Source organism: Pipistrellus kuhlii, unplaced genomic scaffold (assembly GCF_014108245.1).
Source record: "Pipistrellus kuhlii isolate mPipKuh1 unplaced genomic scaffold, mPipKuh1.p scaffold_m20_p_30, whole genome shotgun sequence".
Classification (NCBI taxonomy): Eukaryota; Metazoa; Chordata; class Mammalia; order Chiroptera; family Vespertilionidae; genus Pipistrellus; species Pipistrellus kuhlii.
The window spans coordinates 5,473,299-5,490,066 of record NW_023425530.1 but is presented as its reverse complement, the minus strand read 5'-3'; the positions used below and the strand labels follow the sequence as shown (position 1 = coordinate 5,490,066).

Below are 16,768 nucleotides of genomic sequence, written 5' to 3'. Positions count from 1 at the left end.
GCCCCCCGCCCCCGGGAGCGGCCCTCCCTCCCGCCGGGGCGGAGCCCGGGGATCCGGTGGCTGCGGCGGCGGCGGCGGGATCGGGGTCGCGGTCGCGGTCGGGACGGCGGCGGCCGAGGGCAGAGCCGCAGCGAGTCCGGAGGCGGAGACCCCGCGGGCCACGACCCGCTCCAGGTGACCCCCTCGGAGGGAGCGCCCGCCCCGCCCCTCTGCGTCCCATCAGGTCTGGGGGGGACAAGGGGACGGGGGAGGCCCCGGGAGGGCAAAGGCTGGCCGCGGGGGACGCCTCCCCCTCGCCCCCACCCAGCTGGGCTCCTCGGAGAACGTGCCTGGGATGCGGGGGCTCCCGGATCCCCGCTGGGAACCGGAGATGGGACCATATGGTGATGGGGGGGGGGGAGCTCCAGAGCCACCCTGCACCTGCTGGGCCCCTCCAGATCCGGCAGGAGGGAAAGGGCCAAATCCGGGGGCCCTTGCCCAGTGCGGGGCCAGGGAGGATGGGCCGGCGGACAGGTGGGCTGGGGCTGGGGCGGGGACGGGGCCCCAGCCTGGCAGCCCTGCCCAGCCTGGGGACAGGCTTCCTGTCTCTGGTCTTCCCCTCAAACTCGTTCTCCCGGAACACGGGGTGGGGCCGAGGGCCGGGCAGGAAGGGGGGCCGGCTGTGTCCTCCTTTCACGTGGAAAAAAGCCCCACGGGCAGGCAGACGAGGAAGAGCTTTGCGGGGAGTATCTCCCTGGGGTGCCCTCCGTTCGCCCAGGCCTTCTGGAACCTCACTCCCCATGTGGCCAGACGGCTGGGGCAGCTGAGGGCTGGGGCGGCCCGAGGGCTGGGGCACGTCCCGGGCCCGGCGAAGCAGCCTGCGGTGGGGACACAATGCCAGGGGGGACAGGACCAGGCGTGGTGGCCCTGGCAGCAGGGCTCTTGGTTACCAGGTGGCCGAGGACCATCATCACCCCAGCAGCCTCCCTGGGCTGGGGCTGGGGCGGGCTGAGTCAGCTCTCTCCAGAACCATACGGGCCCGGCCCCTTTGACAAACAGAAGGTGGCAGTAACCATGGCCGGGCCGGAGCTGGGCTGATCCCCTGGCCGGATCCCTGCAACCTCTGGGCTGAACCTACTGATAATCCCCTCCCCTGGGGATCAGGGAAGGGGTTAAGCTCAGCTTGGATGGGGGGCAGGGTAGGCACCCTGGTGGTGGCTGACACCTGCCAAAGTCAACACCCAGCCTGCAAGGGGGGGGGGGGGCTCTATCCAGCTGGCAGGCCCCCTCCCCCAGCTCACACCCCGGCCACACTGGCTGCTCACCAGGGGGCAAAGTCCACACCTGCACTTTCTCAGGGTCTGGTTCCTCCGCGGCCAGAGGAGGCTGCCTCGCGCCCCCCACCCTGGGCCCTTGCATTTGCCAAACGTCCCCATTTTCTGCGTCCTGCAGAGTCGCTTGGCCTCCAAGTGGCAGAACCGGGACTTGACCCCGGGTTACCTGTCTTCTATTTCCCGGCAGGGCTCCAGGCCTCCCCCCGCAGGAGGCTTCCCCCCAGGATGGCGTCCGCTGGAGACCCCACCACCAGCCCACGCGACGCAGCGGACCAGAACTTCGACTACATGTTCAAGCTCCTGCTCATTGGCAACAGCAGCGTGGGCAAGACGTCCTTCCTGTTCCGCTACGCAGACGACTCCTTCACGCCCGCCTTCGTCAGCACCGTGGGCATCGACTTCAAGGTCAAGACCGTCTACCGCCACGACAAGAGGATCAAGCTGCAGATATGGGTGCGCCCGCCGCTGTGCCCGACTCTGCGGCCGAGGGGGCCTGCAGTCCCCTCTGGGACGCCCACGGGGAGGCGCAGGGCCGTGGGAAGGGGTCCCGAGGCGGGGAGGGGGCATGGAGTAGAGGCGAAGAGAAGGGGAGTATTATCTGTGAGCGAATTGATTCCTCAGGGTGAGAGGATACCTGCCCTGTGAGGTCTGAGGGGGAGTCAGCAGTCACCCAAGGCGGTTAGAAGCCCTGGTGGCTAATGGGAAAGGGGTTTGGGTACCTCTCAGGGGTGAGCCCAGAGGCCCCCACTGAGCCTGCCAGGTGTCAGAGCCACCCTCACCCTCCACCGCACCCCCAACGTGCAGCCATTGGTAACAGTTGTCATGGTAACGAGCGCCAGGTGTGTGCATCAAGATGTTCGGTCTCCTCTACCCTGAGTGGCTCCTATGTGTGGTCATTGCGTTGGTTCTCGGAGATGCGGTCAAGAGGCTTATAAGTCTGTGAGAGGCACTGGCCGCTCAGACGGGGAGCTCCTCAGGCTCAGGGCCATGCTCACACCAGACTGGAGCCGGCAGAGGCAGGCCCTGCTCCTCCCATCAAACGGGGGCAGTGAGGGCAGGGCCCTGCAGGGGTGCGGCCACCCCTCACCGGCTGACCCCACGGTTTCCCCAGGACACGGCGGGACAGGAACGCTACCGAACCATCACCACGGCCTACTACCGGGGAGCCATGGGCTTCCTGCTCATGTACGACGTCGCCAACCAGGAGTCCTTTGCCGCCGTGCAGGACTGGTGAGTGCCTGCTGACTGCTGGTCCCCTGACCTTGGCCTTCCCCCTCTCCCCCCCAAATCGCTGGCCTGACAGCCCTCACACCCCACAGGGCCACCCAGATCAAGACCTACTCCTGGGACAACGCGCAGGTCATCCTCGTGGGGAACAAGTGTGACCTGGAGGATGAGCGCGTGGTGCTCGAGGAGGACGGCCGGAGGCTCGCCGATGACCTCGGTGAGTGCCCAGCCTGGGCGGTGGGCCCTGGCCTTCCCAGAACAAGCCCCTGTCCTCACGCTCAGACCCGGGTCCAGCCGCAGGCTCCAGCCCTCTGCTCTTTGACGGTCTGGCCAGAGAAATGCCCACATGTGTGCCACCTTCTCCACTTCATTCCAGGGGGTTCCCCCATCGACCCCCCTCCCTGACTGCTGTCCCCCCTAGGAACGCAGACTCAGGAGACTGCCTCTGGACAGTCTTTTTTATTTACCCCACAAATATCCTCACCCATGTGGGAAACGGCGCGTATGTCCAATCACAGGGCTGCTAGTGGCAGGGAAGCCTTGGCAGCCTCCCAGGTGTCTCACAGAGGAGGAAGCCACAAAACAGAAAGCATGTTCACGTGGCAAAACGCGGCGCGGCCGCAGGTACGGCGAGGCTCCTGGGAGCTGTGGCTCAGAGGCAAAAGCAAACTGCAGAACAGTGGCCGCTCCCTTTAGTGCCGGCAGCGGTCGGCAAACATTTGCTCAAAGGGCCAGAGAGGAAATGGCTTTGGGCGGAGGGTCTCTCACAGCGATTCACTCCTGCCTGAAAGTAGGCACATAGATGATACACCCGAGAGTGAGTGTGACTGCCAGGAAAACGTTATTTACCAAACAGGCCGTGGGCCGGAATTGGCCTGCATTCTGGAGTGGGCCAACGCCTGCATCTATACTGATGAAAGGGTCGTAGGCTAATAAGACCGGATGTCTTCTGGACAACGCCTCAGATGCAGGGGAGCCGTTAGGGCCTTCAGGCAGGCAGGCAGGCAGGTGAGCCGTTAGGAGCCAGTGGCCCCGGATTTCAAGGGGGGTCCCCTGATTGTGAGAGGGTGCAGGCTGGGCTGAGGGGGACCCCTCCCCCTCCATTAGTGTATAAAAAGGATGAGAATAAGAACATGTTTGCCTAAAGGAACTCTGGGAGGATACAGGCGGATCTAATCACAGAAGTGACCTCTGAGTCTGAGAAAACTGGGTGGCTGGAAACCAGGGTGGGAGGGGGACTTTTTCAGTTTACCTTTTTGGAGCAGGTGATGAATGAATTCTCTTAAGCTCAATGAAAACCTTGTCCTGGAATATTCCAGTATTCTAGGCCCTCCCAGGACTTTCCTTACAGGAGGCAGTGTAACCACTGTAGGGTAGGGCGTGCTGAGGACCCAGAGTGCAGCTAGAATCCCAGTCTGCGGCCCACTGCTGTGTGACCGAGGGCTCAGAGCCTCCCCTAGGAGACAGAAGCGAAACCGTGCCTACTTCGTAGGGCTATTAGGAAGATTAAATAGGCAAACGCTGGCCTCGGTTGAACATTAACTTGTGTTATTTCCCAGTCGCTTTGGGATCGTGTGCGGGTGACTCCAGCTCTCTGGGCCTGCATGCCCCTATGTGTCATGTGGAGATAGTAACAGCCCCACCTTCTGATAACTGAGGACCAAGTGAGTTCCGACGGGTGAAGCAGTTATAACAGCGTCCGGCACATGAGTAGGTTGCATCTCAGCGCTAGCTGGTATGACCGTGAACTATTGTTGATGCTTGCATAGAAAACTAAGCACTATGGCCCACCACGTCTGAAATACCTACTCTCTGGCCCTTTACAGAAAAAGCCCAAGGGCCCCTGGGCTGTCCTGGTCCCCTTCCTCTTTTTTCTTGCCATCCGTTTGTTGGAGAAACGGGGTCTTTGTTCTCTGGGACATCTTCCACTCGAGGTTTGGGGCTCTTTGCCCCCTCGAGGTGTCCTTTACCCACTCCTCTGGCCCTGGTGCTTTCTGGGAACTCTAGCCTGGTCTCACTTCCTGGGGAGTCCTTTCGTGGGCTAGGGTCCTTGTGGGTGTCGCCCACACCCTCTTGCAGAGACATCTAGTGCCAGGGCTGAGGGGGGACTTCCCACTCTGTCATTAAGTTTAAAATGCCAGAGGACAAAGCAGAAGATGGAATTTAATCCCAATTTTGTAAAAAAAGAAAACCCCCTCATACACACAACCTACAAACCCAAGCCCAACAATTATGCATTTTTTAAAAATTAATTTTTTATTGATTTCAGAGAGGAAGGGAGAGGAAGAGAGAGAAACATCAGTGATGAGAGAGAATCACTGATTGGTTGCCTCCTGCAGGACTCCTATTGGGGATCGAGCCCACAACCCAGTCAGGTGCCCTTGACCGGAATCGAATCTGGGCCCCTTCAGTCCACAGTCAGACGCTCTATCCACTGAGCCAAACTGGCGAGGGCTGTATTTGTATTTTTTAAAGTAGAAAGCTAAATATCAAAACATCAATAGTAATTGTCTCTGGGTGATGAAACGACAAATGGCTTTCATATTTGTCTTGATACTTTTCAGCAGTTTCTAGCTTTCTCTAGCAAATATTTATGATGAGAAAAAAACACTTAGAAAAAAGGATCCAGATTGAGAGAAGCCACACATATTTGAAGGAAAGGCTAGGTTTGCCCAGGAAGACAGTGGGGTGCCATTGATGATCACTAGGTTCAGAGAAGAAGGTCTGAGTTCATATCCTACCTCTAGCATGCATGCATTCATTCATTCATTCATTCATCATTCATTCATCCATCCATCTATCCATCCATCCAGTCATTGCGTAAGTGGTTCCCTAATGCCTGCTCTGTGCCAGGCACTGGCTGCGGAGTGGACAAGACAGACAGAAATCCTGCCCTCTTGGAGCTGGTGGTCTAGTAGCGGAGACGGATAGGGAGCCTGTAATTACACACCTAACTATTGAATTACATTTTTTTAAATTTAAAATATATTTTCTTGATTTTTTACAGAGAGGAAGAGAGAGGGATAGAGTTAGAAACATTGATGAGAGAGAAACATTGATCAGCTGCCTCTTGCACACCCCCTACTGGGGATGTGCTTGCAACCAGGGTAAATGCTTTTGACCGGAATGGAACCCGGGACCTTTCAGTCCATAGGCCGACGCTCTATCCACTGCGCCAAACTGGTTTCGGCTTAATTACATTTTTTTAATAAAAATATATTTTATTGATTTTTACAGAGAGGAAGGGAGAGAGATAGAGAGTTAGAAACATCGATGAGAGAGAGTCATCGATCAGCTGCCTCTTGCACACCCCCTACTGGGGATGTGCCCGCAACCAAGATACATGCCCTTGACCGGAATCGAACCCGGGACCTTTCAGTCCCCAAGCCAACGCTCTATCCATTGAGCCAAACCGGCCTCAGCGGCTTAATTACATTTTTATAGTGCGGCATGACAAGTGCTGGGGCAGAGGCCCGTTTACCCTGTGCTGTGTGTAATGTGGCGGGTGTTGGTTTGCATTTCTGGCCCACCTTGGGGGGTGTGGCAGGTGGGGACACATCGGGGACCTCTCAGGGATAGTTCCCTGCAGGCAGATGCTTAACCAAACTTTTGGGGGTGTGGGAAGGGTCGTCATGTACCCGTGATTTTTAGGCTGGCTAGCTGCTTTTTGTAGCTGAGGGGCCTTAAGCAAAGCATTTGTTCCGCCTCCCACCTTTGGGAGGGCAAACAAGTCATGACAGCCACTGAGAATATACTCAGAGCTGCCTCCCAGCCTCCCACCCCGGAAGGAGCCAGCCAGCAGAGACCCAAGGTGGTGCAGCAGGAATATTTATGATTCTTTCTTTATTACATTAGAATATTTATTTAATGTTAACTGTTGTTTGAGCAAGGCAGCCTGGTATTACCGATGTGAATTTAAATAAGCAAATTTCCTTCTCTGTGCCTCAGTTTCCTCATCTATAGAATGGGTTATAATAGGATGAACCTCAGAGCATCATTAAAGATGTTTATTTATGCAAAGCACTTAGAAAAGTGCCTGACACATAGTAAGCATTATATAAGCACTTTATTATTATTATTATTACTATTATTAATTTATTTATTTTTAAAATATATTTTTATTGATTTTTTTTTACAGAGAGAAAGGGAGATGATAGAGAGTTAGAAACATTGATCAGCTGCCTCCTGCATGCCCCCTACTGGGGATGTGCCCGCAACCAAGGTACATGCCCTTGACTGGAATCGAACCTGGGACCCTTCAGTCTGCAGGCCGACGCTCTATCCACTGAGCCAAACCGGTCAGGGCTATTATTATTATTACCATCATCATCATCACCATTACCATTTTTAGTGCCTTCTATCGGCCAGGAACTACTTATCACACACTCCCCACAAACACTGGGGAACCCGACAGCGGCTGCAGACTGGTAGCCCCCAGGCTGAAGCCCGTCTTCAGCTTTGCTTTCCTTGGTCGGAAGCACATTTTCCAGAGCATTGCTAGAGTCCATGTAAATGTCCAGCATTGTGGGCGCCCTTGCGGGACCTCCCTGTGCGGTACAACTGCGTGGAAGGCAAGTCGCAGCCACCCGTGGGTACCCGTCCCTCTAGGCACCGGAAAATTACTACCTGGACTACTGCAGCCACTGCCTTGGGACAAAGAGGTTCTTAGGGTAGTTCAGAGCAGGGATTCTATCACAAGGTTTTTTGTTTGTTTGTTTTTATTTCAGAGAGGAAGGGAGAGGAAGAGATAGAAGCATCAATGGTGAGAGAGAATCATTGGTTGACTGCCTCCTGCATCCCCCCCCCCCCAACCACTGGGGATTGAGCCTGCAACCCGAGCATGCACCCCGATGGGAATTAAACCCGGGACCCTTCAGTCCACAGGCCGACGCTGTATCCACTGAGCCAAACCAGCCAGGACTATCGCAGGTTTTTAACATAATTCCCATTGTATAGACATGCACACTGAGGTTCAGAGAGACTAAGGCACTCAGCCAAGGTCCCGTAGCCGCAGAACAGACAGACGTGGGCTTGGAACCAGCTCTGGATGATGCCACGGCCCAGCCTGTGCCTCGTAGCGTCTCACAGGTGTCCCCACTTATGTCCGCCCAGGTTTCGAGTTCTTCGAGGCCAGTGCCAAGGAGAACATCAACGTGAAGCAGGTCTTCGAGCGCCTGGTGGATGTCATCTGTGAGAAGATGAACGAGTCCCTGGACCCCAGCTCCAGCCCGGGCAGCAACGGCAAAGGCCCCACCCTGGGGGATGCCCCACCTCCCCAGCCCAGCAGCTGTAGCTGCTAGAGATGGTACCCCGTCCCCACCCACCCCTTCCTGCCTTGGCAGGCAGTGTGACTGAGGCATGAGCCACAAGGGCTGTTTCCAGGCTCAGGGCGCCCCCTTCCCCCCGTCAGCTGTCTGCTGCCCCTCACTGCCCGCATGGCTCGTTTTCTCACCGCCGCCGCCAGTTGCCCACACAGCTCCCCGAGGGAGCTCCTGACCCTGGGGACGGCGTTAGAGGCGGGTCTGGGGGTGCTGACCTGCACACGCTCGCTGCTTCCCAGGCGCATTCGTGGGGGCGCCTGGCAGCCTGTGGGGCTTCCACAGTGCCTTCTGGGTTCGAGCCACGTTCTGGGTTCGAGCCGTTGTCCACGTCCGTTCCGTGCCGGGCATTGGTCGTCTGGAGCTCACGAGCTGGCTGAAGGGGGTTAGCCTTCCTCCTCACGCCCTGCAGGCTCTCCGAGCTCATCTCGGGAAGCGGGAAGCGGAAGGGGGCTCCTTGCTCAGGGTCCCCGCTCCCATCCCGAGCCTGCCCGTCCCTCTCTGATCTCAAGGCTCCAGGGTGGGGCGGTGACGCTGGCCCTGGCAGACCCCTCCCTTCTGGCCTGCAGATCCTCTGTCTGCAAACAGTATTAAAGCAGCTTCACCCGTTGTGAAGGGATAAGGGGGGACAGAACGCCCCCCCCCCGGGCTTTGGGGACCCCGAAGTGCCTTCTGAGTTTCCCCAGAATTCCACGACCCTGCCACTGTGTTGGCTGATCCCTGGTGCCCCTGATCCAGGGTTGAATTCTGGAATTACGCACCGTGAGGCCAGGCAGAGAATCGCCAGCCCCCTCGCCTTCCTGTTTGGGGCTTTTTTTTTGCCAGGAGTTCACCTCAGACCCAGGAGCCCCCGCCCTCCCGCCCCAACCTGCCTCCCTGGGCCCACGGGGTGAAGTTTTAAGCAAGGTCTTTCCACATCGCACATCCTGCTTGCGGAGGAAATGGAGCAACGTCCCCGTAGCCCGCCCTCCCGGCGGCTCTGCCCTAAGGATGTGGGCTCCTTCCCCGTGGGCACCGGGGAGGCAGTGTCTGCTTCCTGAGCCATGCCGTCCGGGAGGCCCGGAGCCGTGCCATCGGGAGGCCCGGAGCCGTGCCGTCCGGGAGGCCCGGAGCCGTGCCATCGGGGAGGCCCGGAGCCGTGCCATCGGGAGGCCCGGAGCCGTGCCATCGGGGAGGCCCGGAGCCGTGCCATCGGGGAGGCCCGGAGCCGTGCCATCGGGGAGGCCCGGAGCCGTGCCATCGGGGAGGCCCGGAGCCGTGCCATCGGGGAGGCCCGGAGCCGAGCCATCGGGGAGGCCCGGAGACGGGACCTTTTTTTGCTAACGGAGGAGCCACTCTAAGGGATGTTTGGGGTGTGGGCTGGAGGAGGGAGAGGGTAGGGTTGTGTAACTGCTACTGCCTCTTGCACTTCATGATGTAGCTCGGGAGTGGCAGGCAGGTAGGGGATGGGCCGGGGTCAGTCTCCCCGGTTGAGGCTTGGGTTCCCAGCTGCCCCCGGCTCCTGCTGGGAGGTTATTATGTGCAGTCTGGGGATCTGCCATCTTCATACACACACCCCGTTCAGCTCCATGGCCCCCTGGAACACTAGCAGACATCCTCCCCCCCCTCTCCGCCCCCCACTTGACAGACACTGTGAGGACAGCCCAGACCAATTCTCCTGTCCCGGCCCCTGCTGGCGAGGTGACTTCCTGTAGCCTTCCACAGAACCCGGAAGGCCTGGTTCAAGTCTAACCTTAGCTCTCACCTTTCTGGAAACTCTAGATTGAACCTGTTTCTAGAGGGTCCCGGGGACCCCATATCCGGGTCTGCCCGGAGAGTTTCAAAGCGATGATATCTTGGGACACCAACCTGTTAAATGACTGACGAAAGGATCCATCAAGTGAGAAGATCTGAGTGCTTGGGGTGGGAATCAGAAATGTTCATTGCTTTGACATAAAAATGAAAATAGTTAAAAAATATATATATATATGTTTTATTGATTTTTTTTTATAGAGAGGGAGAGGGATAGAGAGCTAGAAACATCAAATGAGAGAGAAACATCGACCAGCTGCCTCCTGCACACCCCCCACCGGGAACTTGCCTGCAACCAATGTACATGCCCCTGACCGGATCGAACCTGGGGCCTTTCAGTCCATAGGCCAATGCTCTATCCACTGAGCCAAACCGGTTTTGGCTGTGTAGACAGTTTTTCAACCGTTCAACTTCAAGTCACAACAGGCAGCTGCCTCCAGGTTCTCTCAAGGCCGGGGAGCATGTAGGAGCATAGTATGTATTTTTGTTTCTTCTAAAAATAATGCAAGTTTTTATTCCATGATGTTTGGTGGTGGTGGTGGGGGCGGGATTGCTCAAGATAGTCTCTGGGGAACAGACATGGATGTGCTCCTGGGTCACGGAGAGAAGGGAGGCGTGTTGAGTTTACAAACAGAAATAGGCCAACGGCCGTGGGAAAACCACCTCCCGGCGGCAGGGAGTCCTGCCCGGGTGCTGACCCTTCTGACCACTTGCTTTTAGCAACTTGTCTTTCCAGAGGCCGCCCGGTGGGAAATTGCCATGATTGCTGAGGTTCTTTTTTTTTTCTTTCTTTTTTTTTCTGGCTTCTCTGGGGGTCATATTCTTGTGTCATTCTCTCCAACGAAACTTAGAAAAACAAGCAAAGGGTGAAATTTGGTCTCCATGTGGAAGCGCTAATTCTGCCAGCCGGCTTCGTCTCCCCCACAATCCCCCAAAAACACTACGGAGGGAGCCCTGGGCCCGCTCATCTCCATCCTGGACGTGGTTCTCTTGTGCCAGCGATTCTCTGATGGCCACTGGAAAGACGGTGCACTTTTCTCCGCAAGAAGAAAGAATTAAAGCCATTGTGCCCAGACGCGGTTGTTTTTTCATTTCCATTAGTGAGATGCGATTTCCAGGAAGAGGGCGGTGGAATCACAGCCAAGCGGATGGCGGGGGGCCGAGCGGGATGGAGCAGCTCCCGGGTGAGTCCCCGGAGGCTCTGGCCTGGGGCTGTCTACCGGGAACTCACGGCCACCCTGCTGGCTCCGGAAACTTCCTCTGCCTGGAGGGCATGGAGGATAATGTCGCTCCAACTAATTCTACGAGGAAGGTCTGTCCACCACAGCAGCCAGAGGGGCACCTGTGAGCACCCAGTCTGGTCACATCCCTCTCCTCAGGACCCTCCATGGCTCCCACCGCCTGGGAGTAAATGCCAGTCTCCCAGTGGCCTACAGGGCACTGTGTGGCCTAATCAGCCACCTCCCTCCTCTCAGCTTTTCCCACTAGCTTTGCTCCGGTCATATTGACTCCCTGGCTGCTATTTGAACACACCAGGCCCCTGCCTCAGGGCCCTCGAACTCGCTGTTCCTCAGCCTGGAACTCTCCTACCTCAGGGAGTCACAAAGCTCCCCTCACTCACGTCCCCTTTCAGGTCTCCCCACACGTTTCACCTTCTCATTGCTGCTTCCCCCACAATGTAGTACTTTAGTACTGCAACCCCTCCTTCCCAGAGCCCCTGGAATATAAAAGACTATCTCATTTTCTCATTTAATGTCAACATGTATTTCCTCCAATAGTGTCAGCTAAATGCAGGGATTTAAAAATATTTCACCGCCACACCCAGCTCTGTTCCTGTCTGCTACAATAAAAAAGAAATACTTGGTCTTTGTCCCTGGTTCCTAGCACCTCTCTCTCTCTCTCTCTCACTCAAAATATTTTATTAATTTTTTTTTTTTTTTTTTTTTTTTTTTTTTTTTTTTTTTACTGAGAGGAAGGGAGAGGGATAGAAGGTTAGAAACATCGGTCAGCAGTCCGAAAGCAGACACTCTATCCACTGAGCCAAACCAATTAGGGCTCTTTTAAAAATATATATATTTATTGATTTCAGAGAGGAAGAGAGAGATAGAAACATCAATGATGAGAGAAGATCATCACACCTCCTAGCAACCCAGGTATATGCTCTTGGCGGGAATCAAACCTGGGACCCTTCAGTCCACAGGCTGACAGACACTCTATCCACTGAGCGGGGCCAGCTGGGGCTAGCACACATCTCTTAAAACCCGTTATCTCCACAGGGAGGGCTAAGTGTCTTTTGCATGCTGACCAGAAGGCTGGGGGAGGGGCTTGGTAGCTTCAGGATGGGAGTTGGCCTCCAGAAAGACCAAGCCATGATTAGCCATGATTGGATGGTGGGCACTGTCAGTCCTGCCCCCTGGCCTCCTGGGAGAAGAGGGGCTGGAGATGGGGTGAATCACCAATGGCTAATGACTTAATCAATCGTGTCTTTGTAAGGAAGCCGCCATGAAAACCCTAACCTACTGAAGAGCTTCCGCATTGGTGAGCACATGGCCGTGCCGGGAGTGGTTTGCCCAGAGAAGGCATGGACATCCCACTCCCTTCCCCATTCCTTGTCCAGTGCTTGTCTCCCCTCTCACGCTCCTGAGCTGTAGCTTTCATTTATGTTTTTAAATAAGTTCTTATTCTGAGTCGTAGCTTTTGTAATAAACGTAGTAACGGGTAAAGTGCTTTCCTGAGTTTGGTGAGTCATTTGGTTATCAAGCCTGAAATGGAAGGAAGGCAGCGGGAAACCCCTGCCTGTAACCAGCTCAGACAGCGGTGTGTCTCACCGGGGGACACAACACTTGCCGCTGGCATCTGAGATGGGACCAGTCCCCGGGGACTGAGCCCTTAAACCTGTGGCTTCTGATGTGGACTCTGGGCAGTTGGTTTCAGAACTGAATTGAACTGTGGGTCACCCAGCAGATGCCTGCAGGTTTGCTTGATCTGGAGAGTCCCCACATATTTGGTGTCAGAAGTGTGAGTAAAAAACTGTTTCTGACACACAGCAGGCACTGTACAGATGTTTGTTCGGCGAACGAATGGACTGCAGAGCCTGCGTGAGCGAGGTCCAAAGACTTGCATACGGTACCAGGATTCTCATCCTTGCTCTCTGTGCCTTCTCTCTGTAGCCCACCCCTCACCCCTCTGAACCATGTGAGTTGTGGGGGGCTGTGGGGATGCTGGAAGCTGCTCTTTCCTGGTAACCCTAGTTAACGTCCCCAAACCAGGTTTCTTGGCCACCCGGGTCCCAGTTCATGCCTGAACCAATGACTGAAGTCAGACAGATGAAACATGCTGATTGGCTGGCTTGGGGCTGATTGCCCGCCCCTAGCTTAGAGACGCAAATCTGAGAGGCGGGCTGGTTCCAAAGAAAGCTAGGTGTGTTTTACAAAAAGTGGCAGTTGATGGCAACAATAGCAAATATGACTGTGCCCATTTTATTATCCTCCCCAAAAGAAAGATGGAAAAATTACCATTTGCAATCCCCAATGGAAGGATCCATTCAATCTGCTATGGTCAGTGGGTGAAACCCTTGTTTTATTGATTCTTAGCAGTGACCGTGGCCACCCCTTCATTGGGTAGTAAGTCCCCATGCCCAGGCCACAGCCCAATCCAATTAAATCAAAAGATGGGGAGATGGTGCCACCACAGAACCAGCTCTAACTGGCCCTATCCTGTTCTAATGTCAACTGATGGATGTTGGTGCCAATTCAACAATAGGAATCCCCAATTTGGGGTGTGGCAAAGAAAGAAATTATCCGGTACAAAACATCTCAGTGGTGACACAGCACAACTGTGAGGCAGCCCTGGAGCCAGGCCACACTCCCACAAGGCAGCTCTGCTCGTGGCTGGTCTGCTCTGTGCTGCAGGGACCTGCTCCACTGCCTTCCGGCCTGTTCGTTCCCTCCAGTCTTGGGTGGAAAGGAAAGTGTGCTCCCAGAGCCGCAGGAGAGCTGGCTTATATAGACACAAGTCCCCACCCCTGGCCCCTGATTGGTGTGTCCTCATGCAAATGAGGACTCCAAATCCTCGGCAGTTTGATTGGCCCAAAAGGCACTGACCTGATTGGTCAGAATTAGAACTGCTCTAGTTGACCTGAGCTTTGCAGCGCCAGTTGGATGGGAAGCCTCAGTCCGGTGGGTTGAGGTAGGGTTCCAGGCACTCCTGTGTCAGGGCTGGCTTAGACGGCAGACAGTGCAGGCAGGCGAGTCAGCGCAGAGTCAGGCTGCTCAGTGCAGGCTTCTCCCTGGAGTGCAGTTTGTGTGAGAGGCTCCTGTGTAGAAATGGCTGCTAGGCTCTGTTTTTCTTTTTTAAATATATTTTACTGATTTTTTTACAGAGAGGAAGGGAGAGGGATAGAGAGTTAGAAACATCGATGAGAGAATCATTGATCAGCTGCCTCCTGCACACCCCCACCAGGGATGTGCCTGGAACCTTGATCAGAATCGAACCCAGGACCTTTCAGTCCGCAGGCTGACGCTCTATCCACTGAGCCAAGCTGGATTCGACTCATTGGTTGATACTTGTATGTGCCCTGGTTGAACCCATAACCTTGGTGTATTAGGACCACCCTCCAACCAGCTAAGCTACCTGGCCAGGATGACACCCCTTCATTCTTGCCCCACGCCCTGGAAGGAGAAGACAGACTTGAGCCTTGTTTCCTGTCTCTTTGCAGTTGACCTCACAATAAAAGCTTTTTTTCCCCCCTCCTCAAAAGCTAGCGCCATAGCCCGGCCTATGAACCAGGAGGTTGCAGTTTGATTCCAGGTCACATGTCGGGGCTGCGGGCCCGATCCCCAGTGTGGAGCGTGCAGGAGGCAGCTGATCAGTGATTCTCTCTCTTCATTGATGTTTCTACCTCTCTCCCCCTCTCTGCCTTCCACTCTGAAATCAATAAAAGCATATTTAAAAAGGAAAAAAGGAGAAGCTAGAGCCATAGGATTGGCTTCTGTGTCCATCAGGCCTTGCTTGGTAACCCTGGGGACCAAGCTTGAGTGTTTTGTTAAACTCCCAGGGGGTTCCGGTGTCCAGCCAGGGCTGAGGACAAGTGATTCACAGGAAATACAGGGGAGAGGGGAACCAGGTAAAGGCACCACAGAGCAGAAGCAGCAAAACCAGAAGGTGTGGAATTCCCAGCATTCCACACTCCTCCCAAAACAAACCAAAGGTGGGCGGGGTTGGGGAAAAGGAGGAAATCTAGAGCAGCGGGTGTCTCAACGTGTGCTTCCTGTGCCAGCAGCATTGTCTGTGAACGTGTTAGGAAGGCAGATCCCTGGCCCTCAAGATCTCCTGAGTCAGAAGCCCTGGTGGAGGGATTGGGACTTTAGCAAAACATCTAGAGCAGTGGTCGGCGAACTCATCAGTCCACAGAGCCAAATATCAACAGTACGGTGATTGCAATTTCAGAGCCGAAAGCCAACTTCTGCGCATGGGCCACGAAGTTTCAGTTGCACTGTACGTGCGCGCCCACACGGGGCATGTTGTGGAAGAGCCACACTCAAGGGGCCAAGGAGCTGCAGGTGGCTCTCGAGCCGCAGTTTAGCGACCACTGATCTAGAGGATTGCAATGCGTGCTCTAATTTCAGGACTGCTGGGATTCAAATGAAAGGGACGTGGAAGACATGACACACATAACATGTGGAGCTTGTTTGGATCCCAATTCAAAGAAACCAAATGTAATGCCGTTTTGAGCCAATTAGAGAAATTCGATGAAGGCCTGTGTGGTTTGGTGATGTCAAAGAATGGCTGCTGGTTGTCTAGATGTCTTAGACCATTCAAGCTGCTGTAACAGAATATCAGCCTTGGTGGGTTACAAACAACATTTATTCTCACAGAGCCAGAGGCTGGGAAGTTCAAGACCAAGGTGCCAGCAGATTACTGTGTCCTCCATGGTGTGAGGGGGGAGGGAGCTCTTTGGAGTCTCTATTACAGGGGCACTAATCCCATTGCTGAGGGCCCCACACTCATGACCTCATCGCCTCCTAATACCATCACCTTGGGGATTAGGTTTCAACATACAAATTTTGGGGAGACACCCATATTCAGTCTGATGTTATAATGGCATTGGGGTTGTGAACACAACTGTATGCATTTAAAATTTTTTATTTTAACCTTTATTGTTGAGAGTATTACAGATGTCCCCCCTCTTTCCCCATTGCCTCCCTTCACCTGGTTCCTCCTCACTGCAGGCCTTCACCATCCTATGTCTGTGTCCATAGGTAACGCATATATGCATTGAATTCTTTGGTTAATCTCCTCTCAGTCCCCCACCCCCCTTCCCTCTGAGATTCACCGGTGTGTTCATGTTTCCATGCTTCTGGTTATATTTTAGTCATCAGCTTATTTTGTCCATTAGATTCCTTATTCATTTATTTTTATTTATAATTTTTAAAAATATTTTATTATTGGTTTCAGAGAGGAAGGTAGAGGGAGAGAATGATAGAAGCATCAATGATGAGAGAAAAATCATTGATTGGCTGCCTCCTGCATGCCCCCTATTGGGGATCTAGCCCACAATGCAGGCATGTGCCCTTGACCAGAATCGAACCCGACTCTTCAGTCCACAGGCCAACCCTCTTTCCACCGAGCCAAACCAGCCAGGGCTATTTTGATTTTTAGATTCAATTGTTAGTAGGCATGCATTTATTGCCATTTTATTGTTCATATTTTTTATCTCCTCTCCTCCTCCTCCTCCTCCTCCTCCTCCTCCTCCTCCTCCTCCTCCTCTTCCTCCCCCTCTGTCTCCTCCTCCTCCTCCTTCTAGAAGACCCTTTAACATTTCATGTAATTCTGGTTTGGTGATGAACTCCTTTAGCTTTCATTATCTGGGAAGTTCTTTATCTGACCTTCAATTCTAAATGATAGTTTTGCTGGGTAAAGTAATCTTGGTTGTAGGTTCTTGTTTTTCATCACTTTGAATATTTCTTGCCACTCCCTTCTGGCCTGCAAAGTTTCTGTTGAGAAATCAGCTGACAGTTGTATGGGTGCTCCCTTGTAGGTAGGTAAATGCTTTCTCTTGCTGCTTTTCTCTTTGTCTTTAACCTTTGGCATTTTAATTATGTGTCTTGGTTCTGTGCC

General features: G+C 54.4%; 1 protein-coding gene across 5 annotated transcripts; it reads left to right on the top strand.

Annotated features, from left to right (window-relative positions):
- The first annotated feature begins 38 nt into the window (after positions 1 to 38).
- On the top strand, positions 39 to 8,912 carry RAB3D (RAB3D, member RAS oncogene family). 5 transcript variants are annotated; one of them, XM_036459780.2, is made up of 5 exons: positions 39 to 174; positions 1,501 to 1,766; positions 2,425 to 2,543; positions 2,633 to 2,757; positions 7,653 to 8,911. In XM_036459780.2, the coding sequence occupies exons 2-5, from the start codon at positions 1,539 to 1,541 to the stop codon at positions 7,838 to 7,840; spliced, it is 660 nt and encodes a 219-aa protein (XP_036315673.1). In that variant the 5' UTR covers positions 39 to 174; positions 1,501 to 1,538; the 3' UTR covers positions 7,841 to 8,911. The 5 variants fall into 5 exon arrangements, with proteins under 5 accessions (XP_036315673.1, XP_036315672.1, XP_045445204.1 ...); XM_036459779.2 differs by having other exon boundaries at positions 46 to 223; positions 1,523 to 1,766; positions 7,653 to 8,912; XM_045589248.1 differs by having other exon boundaries at positions 46 to 223; positions 1,509 to 1,766; positions 7,653 to 8,912.
- The last annotated feature ends 7,856 nt before the right edge of the window (positions 8,913 to 16,768 follow it).